At 44.9% G+C, this 21,415-nt stretch overlaps 1 protein-coding gene across 17 annotated transcripts in view; it reads right to left on the bottom strand.

Annotated features, from left to right (window-relative positions):
- The window catches only part of FGGY (FGGY carbohydrate kinase domain containing), a 423,584-nt gene that overhangs the window by 138,203 nt on the left and 263,966 nt on the right, over positions 1-21,415 (bottom strand). For all 17 annotated transcript variants that reach the window (XM_058717224.1, XM_058717223.1, XM_058717222.1 and 14 more), the window contains one exon: positions 1,956-2,063. In XM_058717224.1, coding sequence (XP_058573207.1) covers positions 1,956-2,063 — 108 coding nt within the window. The remainder of the gene's footprint in view (positions 1-1,955; positions 2,064-21,415) is intronic.

A 21,415-nucleotide genomic window follows, 5' to 3' on the forward strand; every position in this document is an offset into this window, starting at 1 on the left:
AAGACCAATCAGATGTTATGTTATAGTCACTAAGGTTCCCTACTAGACAGTGAGCTCCTCAAAAGCAGGGCCTGATGAAGGCCTAATCCATTTAATTCCTCCAGAACATGTGCTTTGAATCTAGCCATCCATCTATGCTTCCATGGACGGTGAAAGAGAACCTGAGGCAGCTAAGTATAAAATAGCAATATATTGGGGCGCCTGGGTGGCGCAGTCGGTTAAGCGTCCGACTTCAGCCAGGTCACGATCTCGCGGTCCGTGAGTTCGAGCCCCGCGTCAGGCTCTGGGCTGATGGCTCGGAGCCTGGAGCCTGTTTCCGATTCTGTGTCTCCCTCTCTCTCTGCCCCTCCCCCGTTCATGCTCTGTCTCTCTCTGTCCCAAAAAATAAAATAAACGTTGAAAAAAAAAAAAAAATTTTAAAATAGCAATATACTAAGAAATGGAAACTAATGGTGATTTGCATCCATAGCCAGCCTTGGATCAGACCACTATAACTCTGCTGAACATTTGGAGAGTCGGTATCGGAATCAGGCCATAAACAGATGATTTCAGTGTAACACAGTAAATGTGAGGTTGGCTGAGCCTAGGTCTCATTTTCCCTTGCCTTCCACATGTAATCTCCCTGAGGGCCCACTGACCTCTCCTGACCTGAGTTCTCAGTCATCATTGCCACTGTCCTCATTCAAGCCCGCAAGGCTTTCTGTCTGTGGACTAACCTACTAAAATCATCTCCCCACCTTCAGCCACGTGTCCTCAGGCCTTCTTCCTCATGGCTGCTCGCTGGAGTCTGGACAACTGAGATCTGAACATATGCATCCGCTCTGCCAACCTTTTGCTGGTTCCCCTTGGTCCACCAGACAAATATCGGCTCCCGAGCATGTTCTACAGGGACTTCTTATGATGTGGTCCCTGCCCAGCTCTCTAACTTTTATCCTAAGTCATTCTTCTAAGAACAGTTTATGTCACAATTTAAACGCTGGACTATGTGCTATTACCTCAAGTAGGCCTTGTTATTTTTAACTCCCATATCTTTGGTCCTATGCCAGTTCTGCCTAAAAGAGTAGCCCTACCCTTCTTTGCCTGGTTTGTCCCTATTTACCTTTTAAGACTCAGCACAAATGCTTTCTCCCCCTCAAAGAGTTAGCTCTTTAACCTAGCTTTAGGTCAACTCTGCTTTGCACCTCTGGTATAGTATTCATGTCACTTTTATGCATCTTCTATCTTCCCTATTAGACAACCCCACAAATTCATCAAATTTATTAAGCACCTTCTATGAAGGAGGCACTGAGCTTGACGCAAAGACAAGTATGATACGGACTTTGCCTTTAAGGAGCTCATAGATTTCTGGAAATGACAGATTAGTAAACCAATAATAATAGAATACTATAAGTAGAGTCATGTCTTAAAGGACAACTAAAATTATCCAGGTGGTAAAGAACTCTCTGAGCAGGGAAAGAAACACATCCAAAGGCACAGAGGAGTAGAATAACATAAGCCATGGGGAAGTTGTGGGTAAGGCAATCTAGCCTTAGTGACAAGTACATGTGTGGGACTGGAAGGGCTGGACCATGAAAGATGCGATGTGCCCAGAAAGATATCTGAATGAGGTCCCTAAGGCTATGGAGAACCACTGAAGGATTCTGGCTGGAGAGCAACATGGTCCTTTTTACAGAGTAGAGTATCACTCTCACGGACGTGAGAAAAAAAAAATGGATTTTTGCATGAAAGGTAGGTGTCAAGATGCGTTAGTCACCAGTGCCTGGACCAACATTTATTCCTTTGGCAAATGCATGCTGCATAAGCACCATATGTTAGGCTGTGCTCTAAAAGAAAGCTAATTCTTCTGATTTAGGAGCCTGCAAATTTTATATATGGGGTAAATGGGGAGGGTGACAAAATGGACTAGTCAAGGCTATGAAAACATTTAAGCCCGTATTGAGAAAGGGTCAACTTACCAATTTTCCAGTAACGCTCTGACCACCTTCATTCAGCCAGAACCCAGGGACCATGGCTGAGAAATAAGGGCCCCAGACACCTGGTACAAAAATTGGGTCTTTGCTGATCTGAAAAGAAAGAGGCAAAGTATGTGAAAATAATTGACGCTCAGGGCTAGAAGAAGCCTTATCCTCCTCCCATCTGATGTTTCTGTGACCATGTGATTCAACTTCTTATTAAATACCTTCTTTGGTAAGAAAGTCATTCCTTCCAAAGGAAGGGCATGGCTTCATCTTTGGATGAAGGTCTTCCTGTTACATTCATTTAAGATGTCGGAGTAGCAAAAGATCATTTTGGAAAGAAACTGGTAGGACATTTCCTTGCTGGCTCCCTCTCTGTGGTAGACTGATGGCAAAAATGTCCCCCATTCTCTACCCCTCCCTGTGTCCATTTCCTCTGCAATGTGACTTTACAACTCCTCTCACTGACAGGTGGAGTCCCCACCCATGGAATCTAGGTCAGCTTGGTGACTTGTCCGGGCCAACACAATGAAATGGAAGTCATACCACCAGTCTTCTAGGCTTAGGTCTCAAGAGGACTGTGTGCTTCTACTCTCCTTCTTGGTTCTCAACCTTTGCAAAGAGAAGAGCCCAGACTAACCTGCTGGATGGAAGGACATGCAACAGAACTGAGGCAACCCAAATGTAGCAGGTGTATCTCAGATATAAGAGACAGCCCAAACAAGATCACTAGATCACCCTAGTCAACCAGCACTAACAAGCCCAGATCACCACAATCACCCAGCTAATTGATAGACTTGTGAACAAAAACACATGTCTTGTATGTCACTAACATTTTGTGTTTGTCACCTAGCATTTCTGTGGTAATAGGTAAGTGACACATTCCCTTCCTTCTCCAACTACTTACTAGTCAACTAATAGCATGCCATCTCCCCCTCTTGGGTGCTGGGGACAAAGAGATGAATCACACAGAGTTCTTATCTTCAGGAATCTACCAATCTAGAGGGGAGTTCCACAGGTAAATAGACAAATAGGATGCAGTGTGGTCCATGGGATGGTAAAGACAATACATAGAATGTTATGGAGGGACAGAGCAGGCCAGGAGTGAATGGTCTTAGGGAATAGGACATAGCTCAGACGAGCAGGACTGAGGCAGGCATTCTAGGTCAAGGGAAGGGCTTGAACAAAGCCATGTAGGTGAGGGAGAGGTGTTCTTAGGACTCAAGACACTGCAACAGTGTGTTTGTAGCAGACCACAGAAGTCCTTTCAGGTATTAGGAGAATATATCAAGACATGAACCTGGACGGACGAGGACGGACCACATGTTCACTCATTTGGAATGGTGCATGTTTCTCATCCATCTAGCAGGGACGCATGTTGAAGTCATATTTCTGGTTGTGGAGAAGTGTAGGGGAGGGTGGGGAGGGAAAGGGAGGGAGGCATGTCAGATCTACTCCCACATGTCTTCTGGATAGGCAGCAAATCCATTCATTCATTTATCCTACAAATATTTATTCAGCCCTTATTATGTGTTGGTACTATGTCTCATCCTGGGGATATAGAAATGAACTGAATATTCATGATTTCTGCCCTCATGAAATTTTTAGTCCAGCATTTTAGCACATGGACAAACATTATTTGTCTTGACCCCAACCGTTCCAGTTGCCTTTTCACTAAACTAGTGAGTCCTCAAATCAGGATTTCCGAAGCTCCAACAGGAAGGAGGTGAGGCAAGGTAAGGGAACTACAAAACACTGTCAACTCTAAATTGTGTGAAATCAAGATAATTTATAAAAAGGGACATTTAACACCTAAAAAAGAAAGAATAATGTCAGGGGAAAAAGACAGACTTTTGCAAGAAAAGTCAGTTTGGCTTACATTGACATACTTCTTTCCTTACTGGTATAACAGATGTTTCCTGAACTCCCACTGTGATCCAAGTCTGTGCCAGGCACTGGCAATGAATGTTAAACAAAACAGCACAGCCCCTGCCCTCAGACAGATTACAGCGAGCAATCATTCAAGTTTGGCCAGGAATCTCTTGGTTTAGTACCGAAGGCCTTGCGTCCTAGAAAACCCTTCCGTCCTAGGCAAAAGAGATAAATCATTGGGCAGCCTCAGAAAGATATTAATCAGACCACCACACAGATGTGTAATTATAAAGCGTGATATGTAAATGAATGAAAATCAAAAGGTCTGATAAGAGCAAATAAGTGAGGTACCTAATCCAGTCTATGGGTCAGGGAAGGCTTTCTTAGGAGGTAACATCAGAATTATGAAGTAAAACATATATAGAAGTTATTTAGTAGGTGTGAAGGTATGTGTGTGAGTAGGAGTGTGTGTATGTGTGCTTTTGTGTATGTGTGTACGATACAGAGAGTGTTCCAGCCGGAAGGAGCACACACTATACGATCTTCATTTTTGTCACTTGGTCTTTGCCCGTGAACATTTATCACGTGCCGGGCCTAGAAACTACTCCCTAAACTGCATCCCAGAGTGGCTTTGGGGTGAATAAGATAGCTCATGTTCACAACCATTAAGAACCCAGTGTTTGACAGGTAGATGGATAACAACCAAAGTCAAATCATCTCTTTTCCTGCCCGGCACCCCTTCCCTTCCAGGACTCTTAGCCCCATTTGATAGATAAGTCTCAGAGAGGCTGTATAAGATACCCACAGTCACTCAGTTAGTAACTGCCCAAGGTGGGATTTGAACCCAGGCAGATGCCGGCCTCAAACCAGATGGCAGGCTTTATTTGTAACTTGTAGTACATACTCTGCTTTGGAAGGTTACTCATCACACCCCACCTCCACCCTGTCTCAAAACTTAAACCTGCTCCTGAGTCAGCCATAGCAGAGCTCCATTGGAAGAGTGTGGTTCTGCGGCTCCGAAATGTCAGGTGAAGGCTTTGCCTGGCTCTGCCCACGTATAAAGCTTTGAGCCGACTCCTGCTCACGCTCACTCTTTTGAAATGGCAAATGCTTCTCATCAGACATCTGAGTGAAGCGAGGAAACCAAGACAGAAATATGTTCCCCAGAGCATTTCCAATCACTTCCAAGCCCTGTGCTCTTGGAGAAAACAAGTAATAGTTTGTTTTGAGAGAGAGAGAGAACGCGCATTTGTATATGTCTGTGTGCTTTAATCCTTTGCAATGAACCTAAATATTTAAAAATATTTTTGTGAAAGCTCTTACCCATGCTGTGGGCTATCCTGGAGGCTGCTCTGTTACCCAAAGGAGGGAGTTCATTTTACTCCACTGGTAACAACTGTCTGTGCAGGACACTGACTTCCTAGTAATCGTGGTGTTGTTGGCAACAACAACAGCTAAGATGGACTGGCTACTTACCAAAGGCCTTACTCCAAGCATATTATAGGAATTAAGTCACTTAACCCTCATGAAAACCCTAAGGGAAGATTCCATCATTATTCCTATTGTCTAGATGTGTAAACTAAGGCTGAGAGAGTTCAATTACGTGTCCAAGGTTGTAAAAAACTGCCAAGGAGTCAGGCACCACACTCTACAGGTTCCATAGTTGTCTCTGCCAAAGTGTTGTCTTAGTTTTAGGCTACCTTTGCTTCTTGGAATCCTTCTTTGCCTCTCGAAGGCAGAAAGCAAGGGCCATCACAGTCAATACAGACTCATTCAAATGGAACAAACCTTTTGGTTTTGCTGACAAATAAGTTAGGGAATCTGCATTTCCAAAAGCTTTTGATAAATTTTCTCCAATACACTTGTGAAGAGAAGAACACATGGGTTGAGTCAAATACCTATCTTCATTCTATTCCCAACTGCCATATTCCAGCCAGGTGATCTTACACAAGGACATAAATGGGCCTCAGCCTCAATTCAAAAATGGAAGGATCAGGGCACCTCGGTGGCTCAGTTGATTAAGCTTCTGACTCTTGATTTCAGCTCAGATCTTGTGGTTTGGGAGTCTAAGCCCCGTGCTGTCAGCACAGAGCCTGCTTAAGATTCTCCCCCTCTCTCTGCCTCTTTCTTTCTCCCTCTCAAAAATAAACATTTAACAAAATGGGAGGATTAAGGGGCACCTGGCTGGTTCAGTCAGTGGAGCGTGTGACTCTTGATCTCAGGGTCGTGAGTTTGGGCCCCATGTTGGATAACAGAGATTACTTAAAAGAAAAGAGAAAAAGAAAATATATGGTTATACAAAAATGGGAGTATCGATGTGAATGTTCAAAGACTTCTGTGAAGATGAAATAAGTTATCACCTACCAAGACCTTATTATATGTTAAATACCAAATAGACATTAGTTCTCCTTGAAACGAAGTTTGTATGAGAGAACAGTCAGGTGACAGAGTTGAATGACCACAACCAAAAGTAATTATGATCATGTAAGAAGGTCTCTAGATTTGTCCATGGCCTGATTTAGCCAATATTGTTAACACTGAAGTGGAAAGTGATACAGAAGTAAAGCTTATCATGTTTTCAGATGGTGTTAACTTGGGAGGATTGCTTAGAATGGGGCATGTCCAAATCAAGATTCAAGATTACTTCAAAGAGCTAGAACATTAAGCAAAATACAAGAAACTAGTTAACATTTATTTAATTGTATAAATATTTGCACTTAGAAGGTACTGGAAATATTCTCATATTCTTTTTAATGGGTGGTGGTATATAAGTATTCCATGTGGTATTGTTTAAACAGTACACAGACCCTTGCTATATTCTTAAATTGTGTGTGCTATCAATAAAGTTAAAGAAGCCCACAATGAGACAAAACATTTGGTTGCACACCATACACCAGGCACTGAGATCAGCATCGAGGCTATTAAAGTAACAAAGTAAATGGTAATAACATGAATAATTAATAATAAGGCATGGCTCCTTTCCTCAAAGAGCTCCTAGTCTGACCAGGCAGACAAGAGGCAGAAATTCAGAAATTACAACAAACCATGCTAAGCCCCACAGTAAGAGAGGGAAGGAGGGGTAGGAACCCAAGCTGTAGTCTTTCCATAGGTGGCCACACGGAGCGAGGCCTTGAAGGAGGAGTAAGTGTTTCCCTAAGTAAAGAAGGAGGGCATGCCAGGCAGAAAGGACTGTGTGGGCTAGGGGCACACTCATGAAGCTGCACAAGCATTCTGGTTTTCATGAGGGCTTAAAGTTCTGAATTTTACTTTAAATAAAAGGTCATAAAGTTTGAAGGACAGGTATATTTCTGCATTTATATGCCCTAATGCTTGTGAAAAATTCAATTTTGAAAAAGCTGTGGCTTTTTAAAAGGAAAAAAGCCTCAAACAACCCTCTAAGTCAAGCAACGAGAGTAAGAAATAACGCAGAAATAAGGATAATAATAAGAAATACTAAAATGGTAATCGCTAACAGTTACTGTGGGCTTCAGAAGATGCCAAATACTCTTCTAGGCTCTTTATAAATTCTATCACATAATACTTGTGACATCCCAATGAGATAGGTCCTATTATACTTACCCCACAAACGAGGAAATCTAAGTTGAAGGAAATCAGATAGATAGTATATAAAAGGGTAACTTCAGATCCAAACAAGATCCAAGCTATGGACTACCAATTTCTTTTCCTCTGCCGACTTTATTTTCCTCGTCTATAAAGTAGTTAGATTGGACTAGAATATTTAATATCTCCTTTGTCTTTGAGATTATCTAAGATTCCAAGAAGCGGAGTCATTCTTCTCCAGCTGGCCAATCAGAATTCTCCAGCAAGCTCTTTCAACACAGACTCTGCTCTGTGGCTCAGAGGATCAAACTGGGTGGTCTCGAGGGGCTTCTCTTAACTACCGACTTTGCTTTGCCACCTCTGTGACCCGTGGCCAGGATTATAAGGGGCATTTGTTGACTGTCAACTTCATGGGTTGTATATAATGGCTACCATCTATAATTATAATCTCTTATATTTGCTGAGCACATATTCAGCAAGTATTTATTGGATACACACTGAATTCAAACTACTGTTTCCAACACGAATAGATACGGAAAGATGGGCATCAGAGCCTCTTGAGGTTTGCAATCTAGGAGGAGCCAGAGCACAGGATGGGCTGGGTGTCAGTCAGGTATCAAGTGATTTGTAAGTTTCTATTTGTATTCAGTCTTGCAATGACCCTGATAGTATACGGAGTCAAATATGCACAGCCCATTTTATAGCTGAAGACAAAGGCATGCAGAGGGTAGGCAAACTACCCAGGATCACAAGGATCTGAAATGGTGCAGCAGGGATTAGAAGCCTCTCTCCATTTGTTCCTGCCTCTTTTCATGTCTGTGCCCAAGCTGGCTCCGTTAGTGGCTGCCACTGGCTGAGTTTCATCTAAGGCCGCGCTGCTGTCAGCTGAGTTTCCCTTCGGTGCTAAAGCCCGAGCGCCTGCTCACACCTCTTTCTGGGAGAGATGACTGGGCTCAGGGCAGGGAGCTACTGCAGCAATTTCCGTTCCGCCTTGCCCCCACCCCATCATCCCCGAGGTTGGCCTAAACCTCTGGCAGGGGCAGCAGGCAGGCTCCAGGCGCCAGTGGTCCTGAGAGGGAACAGGAGGTTTTGTTTTGAGTGCCTCCAGCCAGGTTGGGAATTTTAGAGGGTAGCCGCAGGCATGTGTGGGACTGAGTATTTCCGTGGTGGCTCATCTCTCCCTCCAAATGGACTGTGCTATCGTCTTACTAGAAAAAAAAAAAAATTATACACATTCCAGCCAACTCCCAGCTCACTACACAGTGCAAAAAAGAGCAGAGAGAATTTGGTTTTTGAATAGGGCTCTTAGCATTGACCTCTATTTTTGCACTTCTCAGATGAAACTGTAGTGAGTTACTTGCTTCTCCTATGAAATAGTGAGGAACCACATCTTCTCTCAAAGGGCAGTGAACACGGTTTAGTAATGTCAGCAGAGACCTTGGAGTCAGACAAACCTCAGTTTCAATTGTGGTTGGGTTGTTTATTAGCCATGTTCCTTTAAATCTCTCTGGGACTCAGTTTCCTCATCTATAAATGGGGATAATCTCACCTCCCACAGAGTTTTGTGTGAGTCCTAAGTGGTATAATGTGTTTAAAAATCTTAGGACGTGATACCCCTCAAGAAATGTGAAATAACAGATGGTTTAATTCCACTCCTTTTTGGGACAGTGGGAAGATCTGGAATACAAAGTCCTGGGTTGGAGTCTAGGCTTTGCCCCTTCTTAGTGCTGTCCCTTTGGAAGGTTCTCCTTGCTCTTCCTTCCTGGATTTACTCCTCTTTGCTTGTCTCACTTGCCACATCTCATGGGGGCAGCCCATCCATTCCCACATGTGCACTGACAACTTCTGTGCTGTTGAGTCCCAAATTTTCGTCCCAAACTCAGGCCCTATTATAAACATCCTTTAGAAGTGCCCCGTGGCATAGGAGAGCTTTCTGACCTGGCTTTTATCTACAAGTCTGGTCTAATCACACATGGTACATTTCCTCATCCTTTGCCCCATTATTTTTACTCCAATGAGCCCATCACAGCCCAGAAATCCCCACGTACACCACCTTCTTTCTCATCTGTATGTCTTCATAATTTCTCTTCTCTCTAAAAGGCATTTTTTCAGACTTCCCCCTAACCCTTCCATGTCCTTTTATAGAACTTAGCTCAATATCATCTGCTCTGGGAAGCTTCTCTAAACTCTGACTGGGTTATTAGCTGCTTCTTCCGGCATCTTCCTTAACCTTCTGTCCTTCTATACTGTAGATTATTTTGACATATATGTCTAAGTGTGTATACCTACATCCGTAAGTCATATGTAATTGGATTATATAATTAAGTAATGCATACTTAACATGCTATGTGCATATAATATGCTTTGTAAACCAAACCATACAAATGCAGCACATGGCTAAAGTTATTAACAATGTCGCAGATATTCACAGCTGTAATTCACCTGTAAGCGGCACAAAGTTAACAAAGCTTCAGGCTTGCCAAATCTCCCTTTGCTATATTTGGAGGTTTCTGAAAGGTTAAGAGTCCTCCAGTATAGAGCATGCCCTTCCTAGAAATCCAATCCCTTTATTTCAGTTTGAGCAAAACAAGAAGACATGAAAACCTGCCTACAGATACCTCCTGGGGCTTAGCAGTTGAGCAGGCGGGGAGGGCACTGAATGGGTTTGTCACCCAACCAAACAGTCCCCAAATCTGGGATGGAGGGAGGCAGCCAAATGTTGCTTGCAATGTCCTGAGTTATTTGCAAAGTATTTTGGACTCCTTAAACCCTGAATTCCTTATTCTTCATCATTCTGAAACCCATATGTGATCACAAGAGAAATTTAATCCATATGTTTCTCATTCACATACACTTAAAACACACCCAAAGTTGCTTAGCAAGAGACTGAATGACCAAGAAAACTTTGAGGCAGTCCTAAAATTTCCCCCAATTTTCTCTCCCTTGCAGACAAGAAGCCACACTTGGCCTCCTCTCTACAGATGCTTGACTGGCTCCAGTGAGCTCAGACCGGCTCTCAGCTTTGAAAGTTCCAAGAGCTGTATGACCCCAAAGATATAAAATCATAGTTTGCGTCTTTTCACAGCCTAAACAATCCGCAGTGGGTAAACAGTTATCGGTCTCTTCTGTGGATCCTGTGAGTAAGGGAGGAGGGGCTGGTGATGTGAGTGGGGGAAGGGGAGGCAGCTAATGAGAGGAGAGAGGGCGCCCTTTCTGTGTGGTGGTCACCAGATGTTCCAAGGTCACATGGTGAGCTGGACCCTCCGAGTCAGAACCCTATCTTCTACTTCTGTCACATCCCCAGGAGTGAGCAGAGGACTAACTGAGTGCTTCTCCAATATGACCCAGCCGATGCCTCCCTTTGATTCTAAACTAGCTGTTTAGGAAAAGCAGCTCTCCCTTACAGAGTTCAGTAAAAAATTGCCTCAGGCAGCCTTACAGCCGAGGCCGGTCAGCAGGTGCACACGAGCATGACACAGCCTTTTCTCTGTAACAAGCACACGGCACCCCAACGCACAGAGTCTCGGTCAGGTATCCTCTGACTTCCGACTGCTAAGTTGTGGGCACTTTCTCTTCCTGCCCCGCTCCTGCTCAGCTTCTGAGTTTCCCTTGTTACGACTTTTGCTTTGATACCAGTGTCTAGTCTCACGTGTTGTCTCATAAGTCTGACCCCGGGTGTAGAGATTGTCTGGTGTGGCTCTGAATGTTTAGTCCTAACTTGTTGTATGACTTTGGTCCTTGGGGTGTTCCTCTGAAAAGTGGGGCAAACAGGACCTCTTTTATAGACCCGTAAAGACTAAATGTGGCACAATCTATTATAGGCCTTGGTACAGTGCCTGGTACATTCAGTGACCCAGGGAAATGGAGCCTGTATTAATATCATCACCTCCATACTGGCCAAGGTGTACTTCTTATTTATGGAGTGGATTACATGCAGGCATTTAACTTTAAAAAGCAAGATCTGACACCATATTGACTGGAAATCTAAAGTAGGGTACAGGGTTTGCACGGGCTGTAGAGAAGGAGCAAGATAGGAATCAACACGATCACTCAGGTGCATTAACTTCTACTGGCAAGATCTGTCATTGGGCGTAAGTACAACTGAGAGGTACCTGTTAACAGGGTAAGGTATAAAGGCAAAGAGAATCCTGGCTGAATTATAGCAGGGCCTCTTTTGAAAAAAGTCAGCATTTCTGGGAAGATGCATCAATCATTGCCTTTTGGAAGCACTCCCCGAAAGAACCCACTCCTGCTTCTCAGGTTCAGCTCAGGGAATTTGGGACCTGGGACGTGTCCACACAAGTCTGGACCTGAAGAATCCCGATCTTCAGAACTGTCTCTCCGCTTTTGGCCTAAGAGAAGATGAGAAGGCTAAAGTGGCCGGGCAAAGAGAACTAAAGACTCTGGGACACTTGGGTGGTTCCGTGACTGAGGAACCGCCCACGTGTCATAAACTGACAAATGTTTATCGAGTGTTAGGGTGAAGGAGTTCATCCCTTACATCTGCTCTGTAACGAAGGAGACTGCAAGAGCATTAAAAAGTCGTGATGGTCAGATAGCAGGAGGTCAGGAGAAAGATGGAGAGACAGGGTAGGAACCCCACGTTGTTTGGCCACCGAATATGTTACCAGAGGCAGCACACAAGCGACACAGGTACCAGCACGTCCATGTCAGACAGCGATAAGGGCCCGTCTTCCTGCCATGTCTGGGCCATGCCTCTGAATCCTACACAGGCCAGCACACCAGGGAGTCACCGCCATCAGCTGGAGAGATGTCTATGCGAAGCTTCTGTCGTCCCCACATGGGGCAGTTTTACATCCACTCCCCCACCTGTGATGCTGGGCAAGGCTGTGTCACCTGGTTTCGATGGTCAAGGGAAATGAGCTTCAAGGATGTTAATTCAAGTTTCCAGGCTCACAAAGAGGGGCAGAACCAGGTTTTAGACTCAAATCTGACTCAAGTGTCCACAAGCTTCTTGAGACACCTTTTTATAGAAAAAAGGCTGTACACAGGACAGACAAGGACCCGGCAGGCAGACAGAGTCAGCCCAGCTCCCTTTGTGCCCTGAATGGAATATGTCCCTTGGAAAGTCAGTAGACAAGATGGGATTTTCCTTTGTCAAAGAGGGGGCGGGGGAGAGAGAGAGAGAGAGAGAGAGAGGAATCATATATTCCCATGCTATCTTTTCCCTTTTCTCCATATTCAACAGCAGTTTTTTGAGAATGCTAAGTGACTCTCAGATTTAAAAAAAAAAAAGGCGGGGGGACTTAAAAATTGCTTCCCTATTTGAGTGAGTTTTTTTGGAAGAGAAATAGTCCACAGAGGTAAGGAGACCAGAGGAAGAAAGGGCACTCAGAGGGAAAGCTGATCTGGAGGGTTTGCCCTCTGTCTGTACTCTATAAAAGACCATGCTAATAAGTAAGATATGTAAACACTGTAGGACAATCAGAAACAAATGAAATGAGGGCTTGAGAGTAACAGTGTTCAGATGTGGCCAAAGGCCAGGAGGCAGCTTTTGTTATGAATAGATCATCTGCATGTGAAACAGACCTGATTTTAACCCTTGGCGGAGGCTATCCAGTGTAGAAGAATGTATAGGGCCCATCTGGATTTCCTTAGACAAAAGAAAAACAAGGGGTAACAGGGAAGAGAGGGGGAGAAACAGCTATCTGTGAAATAATATGACATGATGTAGAGCAGAGTTACAGTTCTGTGAGAGTGGTTTAAATAGTTTCTGTGTTATTAATCGGTAACAATTGGGCTCGCAAAGTAACAAATGAATGCAAGTTACAATGGCTTTTTTTAAAGAAGGTATTACAGGTGAATGGAGGCAGGCAAGGGAGGGAAGGCCACTAACATTTGCCAAGCAGCACCTACTAGGTGCTGATTGTTTGATACACATTCTCCTGCCACATTATCTTCATGATAATCCTGCCACTTCCTTCAGGTTACGGATGAAGATACTCTGACTCACAAAAGTTCCGAGCCTTGTTTACAGTCATATAGATGCTCCAGGTGGCAGAATGGGGATTTGATCTGATCTGGTTCGGTCTGGTTGGGAAGAAGGCTATGCTCTTCTTCTTATATCAGGCTGCCTCCTGGCTACTGGAAGAACAACAAAAGTCCAAAGAACGTAAGGGGCCAGTGGAACCAGCCCTTGCCCTTTCCCTTCCCGGACATTTGAGCTCTTGCTGTGGGTTTACAGAGAAGGGTCAGGGCAGTGCTTAAGAGTGCTCTCAAGGAGCAAACCAAAGCCGGTTTCTGGAGAGATCAGTGTGCTTCCCTATGGTCCTGCCTTCCTCCCTTCTCCCCACTCATCATGCAGCAATCAGAGACAAGATTAAACGAAACTGGTCACCAACGCCAGCCTGGCTTCCAGGATGTGTGAATTCCGGCAGAACTCTCTGTGTGATGGTGTAGACTGTGATACCCTGTGTGTGTGGTGTAGACTTATTCGCCATTGGCCTAGCAATTTGAGAATTTGGCTCTCACCTGAGGGACAGATGTCAGAGTGAGGAGTAAGAGCTATTTTTCCACTTCACTGGCCTCCGCTCTCAACGTGGTGACTGAGCACTCAGCCATGGTAGGAGGGAATGTCCCTGTGCAGCTGCCTCTGGGTGGGTACAGAGAAGGGTGTGGGGGTTAGAGAGGCCGGGGGGCCAGGGAGACTACTTCCTCCAGGCTGACTGGTGCCATGCAGAGGGGCATTTTGGTTTAGCCAGGTCAGGAATCACAACTCCATGATCAAGCTATGAGACCCTGGCAAATGCCAGTTTCCTCCAGCGTAAAAGACACACAAGAATATTCATCTTCCAGGATGTTCAGAAAGATTAGAAGCAATGCAAAGAAAGCCCTGACGTGCTGCCTGCACACAGTAAATAATCAACAATTAAGAGCTGCACTCTCGTTTTCTTAAAGCCAGGAAATGTTTCCTCTGTATTTTTCTGAGTTCAGAGTACAGACCGGTCTGCTTAATCCTGGTAAGGTACAAACAACAGCAGTGCCAGCAGAGGGTGGGAATAGCTGGAGATATAGTGAGTTTTAAGTGGAAGAAATCTGGGTCTCATTTTTCATGCCAGACCAGGAGGACTGTTTGGATCTCAATGTGGGTTCCTAGTGGGTTCATGGTAAAAAAGTCATCTAATGTTTAGACTTGAGGCATTTCTGTTAATCGAGGCTCTGCACTCACCTGTCAAGAGTTTATAGGCTAGCTGCCTTGTAGGGTTGTGGGGCTATTAACCGACATCATGCATGCAAACACCTGGTGTGGTTTCCCACACACAGTAGGTGCCTAACATGGGTAATGAGAGGGGGACCCAGGAAGCATCTGGGGACTGGTGGGCATCAAGATTCTGGAAAAGAGAGACACTTCACACATTTCTTCAGCAAACATTTAACTGAGCACCTACTATGGGGTCAGGTTCTAGGGAAACAGATGAAAAAGATACTGTCATTGTCCTAGGTTTTCAATGTAGTTAGGATGTATGACAGCTAATCTAAGAATAGCAAGAAACTCTGATAAGCACGTCAATAAAGGCGTAGGTTCTTAGTATAACAATGGCATGAAGAGAGTATTATGGTTTGGCTGCAAGGCAGAATTTACAGTAATAATAACCAAAATCCCACAAATGTGGAATTGCCATATACGAGGAGCAAAGGACTATGTTAAGTGGCTTTATGTGCATTATCTCATTTAATAATTACCGCAGGCCTGTAAAGACAGGTATCAGTATTCCCATTTTACAGATGCAGGAACTGAGGCTTAGAGGAGTTATAGAACTTGCTCAAGGTAAGGCTTCCAGGAACAGGAGATAAGAAAAAAAAAAAATCAAACCTATGAGTGGGAGGACAGGCAGAGGTTAGATCATGAAGGCTCTATCATGACAGGCTAAGTAATTGGGATTTTTCTCTTGAAGGCAATGGGGAAATAGTCCCAAGTTACGTTTTGGTTACTCTGTAGCCAGAAGCCCACGAACCCACTGCCGTCCCCTCTCAAGCACACATTCAGGATTACCAGAGTTGGACTTGCACGACGGTTCATTTTAATTCGCTCTGATTCACAACTGAATGCATAATGGATGATAATCACCTGTTACATTGCCCCAAAGTTCTTGTGGTCCATAGGCTACGTAAGTGTCCCACACAGAGCTGGGCCTTCCCTGGCCCCCCGGAGCCTCGGGGCTGCAGATCAGCTTCATGGTGTGTAAGTGTGTGTGGTTTCTTCTATTTTGCTAAGTCAACAGTTCCATCAAAATATGTTTATCCAAAAGCCCTTCACTGCCTCGCCTCATTCTATCCATCTGCTCTGTCCTGATTCACCCTCCCACAGCTTTTGGCCCCTCTATGATTTAAATGGTCCCAAAGTGCTACCTTGATCTTGGGCTTTTAAACCGCCCAAGCTGCACATCTGACCTGCACTTTTTTTTTTTAATGTTTTATTTATTCTTGACAGAGAGAAAGAGCATAAGCAAGGGAGGGGCAGAGAAAGAGGGCGACACAGAATCCGAAGCAGGCTCCAGGCTCTGAGCTGTCAGCACAGAGCCCGACGCGGGGCTCCAACTCACAGACTGCGAGATCATGACCTGAGTCGAAGTCGGACGCTCAACAGACTGAGCCACCCAGGCGCCCCATGACCTGCACTTTGAAACCACCTGACTCTGCCCTGGTTCAGTTAACATCTGGCCCAAGACCCTTGCTCCATCCTTCATCCATGTCATGCCTGCTCCACAGGGCCTAGCATCTGGATTTAGTCTTCCAAATCCTGGCTTTCCCCAATAACTTTGGCTAAAATGCACTCCACTAGCTCTCCCTGCCCTGAAAGTCTTGGTTAGGATCATCACCCAGAAGTGGACTCAGTTGAGGACACCAGCCTGGTACCCACACCCTCAGAAGGACTCTTGCCTACAGCCAAGGGTAAAGGTAGTCTTCCATGGAGGAAACACCGCACACCACATATGTTCCCCATTCAACAGCCCATGTTCCCAATGGGCCTCAATGCCCCTAAGATGTCTCTGTGCTACAGAGGGTTTCCAGACAGCTGTCACTAGTTCCACCAATGCTTGATACCTGTAGGAAGTAGGAAAAGTCTTTTTTTTTTTTCGATAAAGAGAGGAAGCCCTGAAAAATCAAATGAATCGCTCTCATTCACCTGGACACAAAGTGTCAATGTCAACATGAAGACCCTTCTTTTTATTTCAAAGGTCAGTAATTTCTCCGTTGGCCTAATACTGAGAGTGGATGTACATGATTTCAGAGAAGTCAGAAACACCTTTATACCCCCCCAAAGCCATCATCCTTCTGGTCTCCTGTAGGATGATGCACCAGAGGAGAGCCTCGCTCGCTGAATTTAAAAGCTTTGATTTTGGTACGAAGACAGATGTTGCATAGGGACTCATCCTGTAGTCAGTTGTACCACACAACAGAAAGGACATGGACACATTTTCTTTTTCTTCATTGCAGTCGAGAACAGACACTATGAGATCATCAGTATTAGGTGAGCGGCTCTCCTGCACATGCCACGGCAGACCCTCCTACCGAAGTTCTTGGTTGCACTCAACAACGGCCCTCAAATATTAGGGACAACAAGACATAGTTGTGGCATTAAGAAATGATGACCTCCAGGGGCGCCTGGGTGGCGCAGTCGGTTAAGCGTCCGACTTCAGCCAGGTCACGATCTCGCGGTCCGTGAGTTCGAGCCCCGCGTCAGGCTCTGGGCTGATGGCTCGGAGCCTGGAGCCTGTTTCCGATTCTGTGTCTCCCTCTCTCTCTGCCCCTCCCCCGTTCATGCTCTGTCTCTCTCTGTCCCAAAAATAAATAAAAAACGTTGAAAAAAAAAATTTAAAAAAAAAAAAAAAAAAAAAAAAAAGAAATGATGACCTCCTTTGCATCCTTGATACTGGGAGAGTCTTCAAGAGTGTTCACCTTCAAGATCTCAAAACGGCGAGCACTCACCACACCACATCACTTCACAGTGGGATCCTGCTGAGTGACCATGTCCATCAAAACTGACTGAAAGCCAACTTCGTTCCAGGGACTGTACTAGATCCTGGCAATACAGAAACAGAGGAGCCACAACACCTGCCATTGAGGAATTCACAGCCATGTGAACAAGGAAGACACAGGCCCAGGTAACTAGCAACAAACAGGGAGGAGTATGCCCTGTGACAGAGGCACGTGCCATGGGGCCATCTCAGTGATTCTGAAAGCTTCCAGGAAGAGGTGACCCCTGAGCTCAGATCGGAAGGCTAAGCGAGAGTTGTTACACAGGAGAGGGGAGAGGAGGCAAAGGGAGAGGCATCAAGGAGTACAGGACATCTTGGAGCAGGGCTGAAGGAGACAGAGTGTGAAGGGGAATAGTTTCATGTTGAGTTCACTGGTCATCATGGGCCATGCCGTGCAGAGCGTCATCAGAATGCTAAGGAATTAAAAAAAAAAAACAAAAAAACAAAAAAAAGAATGCTAAGGAATTAGAATAATTCCTTTAGGGGCAATGGGAAAGAGAAGGATAACATGTTTCAAACTGGTAGGAGAGATTCTGGCTAAGACCTGCTTCCTCTCCGGGACTCCATTCTGTCATCTGCAAATGAGAGTACTGAATTAGATGATCTTCACACATTCCTTCTGAGTCTCCCGTTCCGGTCATCAAATAGATGATTACAGTTACAGAAACATTTTTCATGCTGCAATAGATTTGGTAGCCAAACACTATGGATGGGTGCCTGAAAAAGGTGTTGAGCTCTAACGAAGGAGTAGAAACACTGGATGTGTCTTCAAGCGACTTGAATTCAAAGCTAGGTCTGCCGCTTACTACGTGACTGGGTAAATCCCTTTACTCTCTCATCTATAACACAGGGAGATCAATACGTTGGAGGGAGGGAAACCGTAAGGAACAGAGAATACCAGATATGTTAAAATACCTGGCACACAAGCAGTTACTCAACCAATGTCCACTGACTCTATGAACTGGCCTAGACAGACAGTAGCTCAGCGTATTTTTCAACTTGTACTGCACGAATGTTACATGTAAGGGCCCGAGTACACAGGGATGAATGAGGCATGGCTGCAGGCCTTGCGAGCTGCAGGTCTAGCCCAGAGACACACATTTAATACATTTTTATAAAATCCAATGAGTGGAACAACACAGTTACGAATCAAACGCTACAGTAACGCAAAGGAAGGTGAGGGTACTTTTGCCTGGGGTCACGGGAGGAAGCCCAGGCCAAGCTTTAGGGAAGAAGTTCTATTTAAGTTGGTTACCAACAGTTTACAAACAAGCTGCGTAAGATCCTAGTTAGTATGTCTCACTCAACACAAGTTGTGAGATCGTTTTCTCTCTAGGTCCAATTGTGTCCAATGAAGACTTTTTCAGCTGGGGATTCTAATGAAACTCCTCCTCCTCATGCAAATGGTCTCAGGGAATAAACAATAATGAGTAAGGCAAAAGGAGGAGAGAGAGAGAAAAAAAAAACACAAAACATTAGTTGGTCTGTAAATTTTTAACTTTTCCAAGTTGTGTCATGAAATATTACCGTGCTCTTGACCAAAACCCTAATAGGATCTTACCGGGGAGGCACAGAGCTGTGGCGACTGATCAGCCTCGCCTAGCAAACCCTTTTCAAGGAAGATCTAAAATGACCTTGTGTGGTCACCAGCCCAAAGTCATTTCCCCCACGTATGAACCAGACAAAAATTTAATCCAAGCCGTTAACGACGACCACCACTTAGCATCATATCATAAATGGCCAGGGGCGTGTGTCAGCTATTACAAAGGTCAAGTGAGAGAAAGAATTCTCATTCCCCATAGTCACAGGGAAGGACACTCTGTGGAAGAGGTGGGCTTTCTCCTTAACATTAAATGAAAGAAGCTTGAGGGAAATGGTTGATGTGTAATGTGCCCATGGACGTGATGATGAAGAAGAGGAAGAAGAATATTAACAGGAGACAGAGAAGGAGGAGGGAAAATACATGCGGTGGGGCTAAAGGAGGAGGATGTTCAGACTGAGGATGATTCTAGACTGAGGATGCACACTGCTGCCTGCAGTTCAAAGACAGCTACTTCCCAGTTTTACAATGGGAGAAGCACCTGTGCTTGCTGCGTTAGTCATCTGTAAACCTAAAAATCAAGAAAGAACATAGAAGTCTGAGAGGCAGCACGATGCAGTGGTTACGAGCATGAACTTGATTAAAGCGAAATGTAACAGAGAGCTATCAGTTCTGGGGAGAGAAATTAAATCTGGCTGCGGTGGTGGCACAGAGGAGGGGGTATGGAAATGCATTCTCAAAGCCTGCACAGAATTTAACAGGCTCGGCTGGGCTGTAAGGAAAAGGGGTAAAAGGTAGCTTTCATGATGGAAGGCACGGCATGTGGAAAGGCTAAAATAAGTTAGGAAGCATTCCTTCATTCAAGAAGTATTTCATGGGGTGCCTGGGTGGCTCCATTGGTTGAGCATCTGACTCTTGCTTTCGGCTTAGGTCATGTTCACCACTTGTGGGATTGAGCCCCACGTCAGGCTCCAGGTTCAGTGTGGAGCCTGCTTGGGATTCTCTCGCTCTCGCTCTGTCTCTCCCACCCCCCACCCCCTCTGCCTTTCCCGTTTGCATGCACTCTCTCTCTCAAAAATAAAAACCAAAAGATCAAAAAACAAAGAAGTATTTCTTGAATACAAGTGTCTACTATATTCAAGGCATGGTTCAAGGTCTGAAAAACATAGCTATGAGAAAACAAAATCCCACTTTCATGGAACATATAATCTGGTGGAGAGTGATAAAAACACACGAATATTCAAATATATATATGTCAGCTGTGACAATACTGTTTAGAAAAATACAGCAAGAGAGAGAGGTTAAGTAGTATGGTGGGGGCAAGCATTGTTATTTTAATACAGGGTGATCTGGGTGGACCTTAATTATGAGGCTCTATTAAGCAGAAGACTGTGAAGGAGTGAAGCATGCAGTTTGGTGTGACATAAGCAGAATGGTAAGAGCAAGTGCAAAGGCCCTGTGGCAGGGATGTGCTTGCTATCTCACATAAGCAGTATAGCTAGAGTGGTGTGAACAAGAAGAGTGACAGAGGAGGGTAGAAAAGCAAAGATGAGCAGATAAGTGGGGGTCTAAGAATGGGATGTGGGGTCAAGAGAGTTTTTTTCTCCCTCCTGCCCTCTGGTTCTTTAGAAGACAGCTATCATAGCATGTTGTAATGTTAACTGATTAAGTCGAGAAAGAGATTTGTCAGTGCAGGAGGGGGAAGGGAGAATGGATAGAGCCTTGCGTATGTTCTAATTTATTGAAGGATCTGTACGGGTAGGTGTACAGTGGGAAAACAGCTGTATTCCCTTATCTACTCCATGTTAAATTTGTTCTGTGAAGTTTTCATTGTCCTGAGATGGAATTTTAGGTGGATCCACAGTACTCCTAAACTCTTAAAGAGCACAAGTCCACTGTCCATCCTCAAGCATTAAATGTGTGCACTCCATTATAATAACCAAAACTTCCATATCACTGAATTACAAATTCTCCCTCCTACAGCTACAGCTTATTTCAGGCTTAGAAGCATATTGGAGACGCGGCGGGGGGGGTGGGGGGGGTGCTATCCTGCCTCTCTGGTTTTTCTGCTTCACCTTCCCCTCCACGGGCTAGCTGGGGTGGTGTGGGTTGGGGTGTGTAAAGAAGGTCTTGCTTGACTGATATGGTCATGGTTGGACTTCCATACGTCCTCAACGTGGGGTGCCTATCCGATAAGGACTCGCTGGTCATGTGGTCCTGGTGATTCACTGCAATGTGTACCCGGGGACTCCCTCTACCTCCCCACAGTAGGATGTTTGAAGCCAGTTTGCTCCTCTGTCCACTGCTCTACTCCTGACTCCCTTTCAGTCCTGGGCTTCAGGTGGCTTACCCATCTACTGGGATCACACCGCTCCTTCAATCAAACCCTTTGGATGAGGTCCCACTTAAGATCTGCCCAGCTGGCTCCCCTGTCATGAACACACCTACAGCTTTGCCTTGTTTTTAGTGGACATACATCCGGTTCC

The sequence above is a fragment of the Neofelis nebulosa genome, chromosome 2, assembly GCF_028018385.1.
Source record: "Neofelis nebulosa isolate mNeoNeb1 chromosome 2, mNeoNeb1.pri, whole genome shotgun sequence".
NCBI lineage: Eukaryota > Metazoa > Chordata > Mammalia > Carnivora > Felidae > Neofelis > Neofelis nebulosa.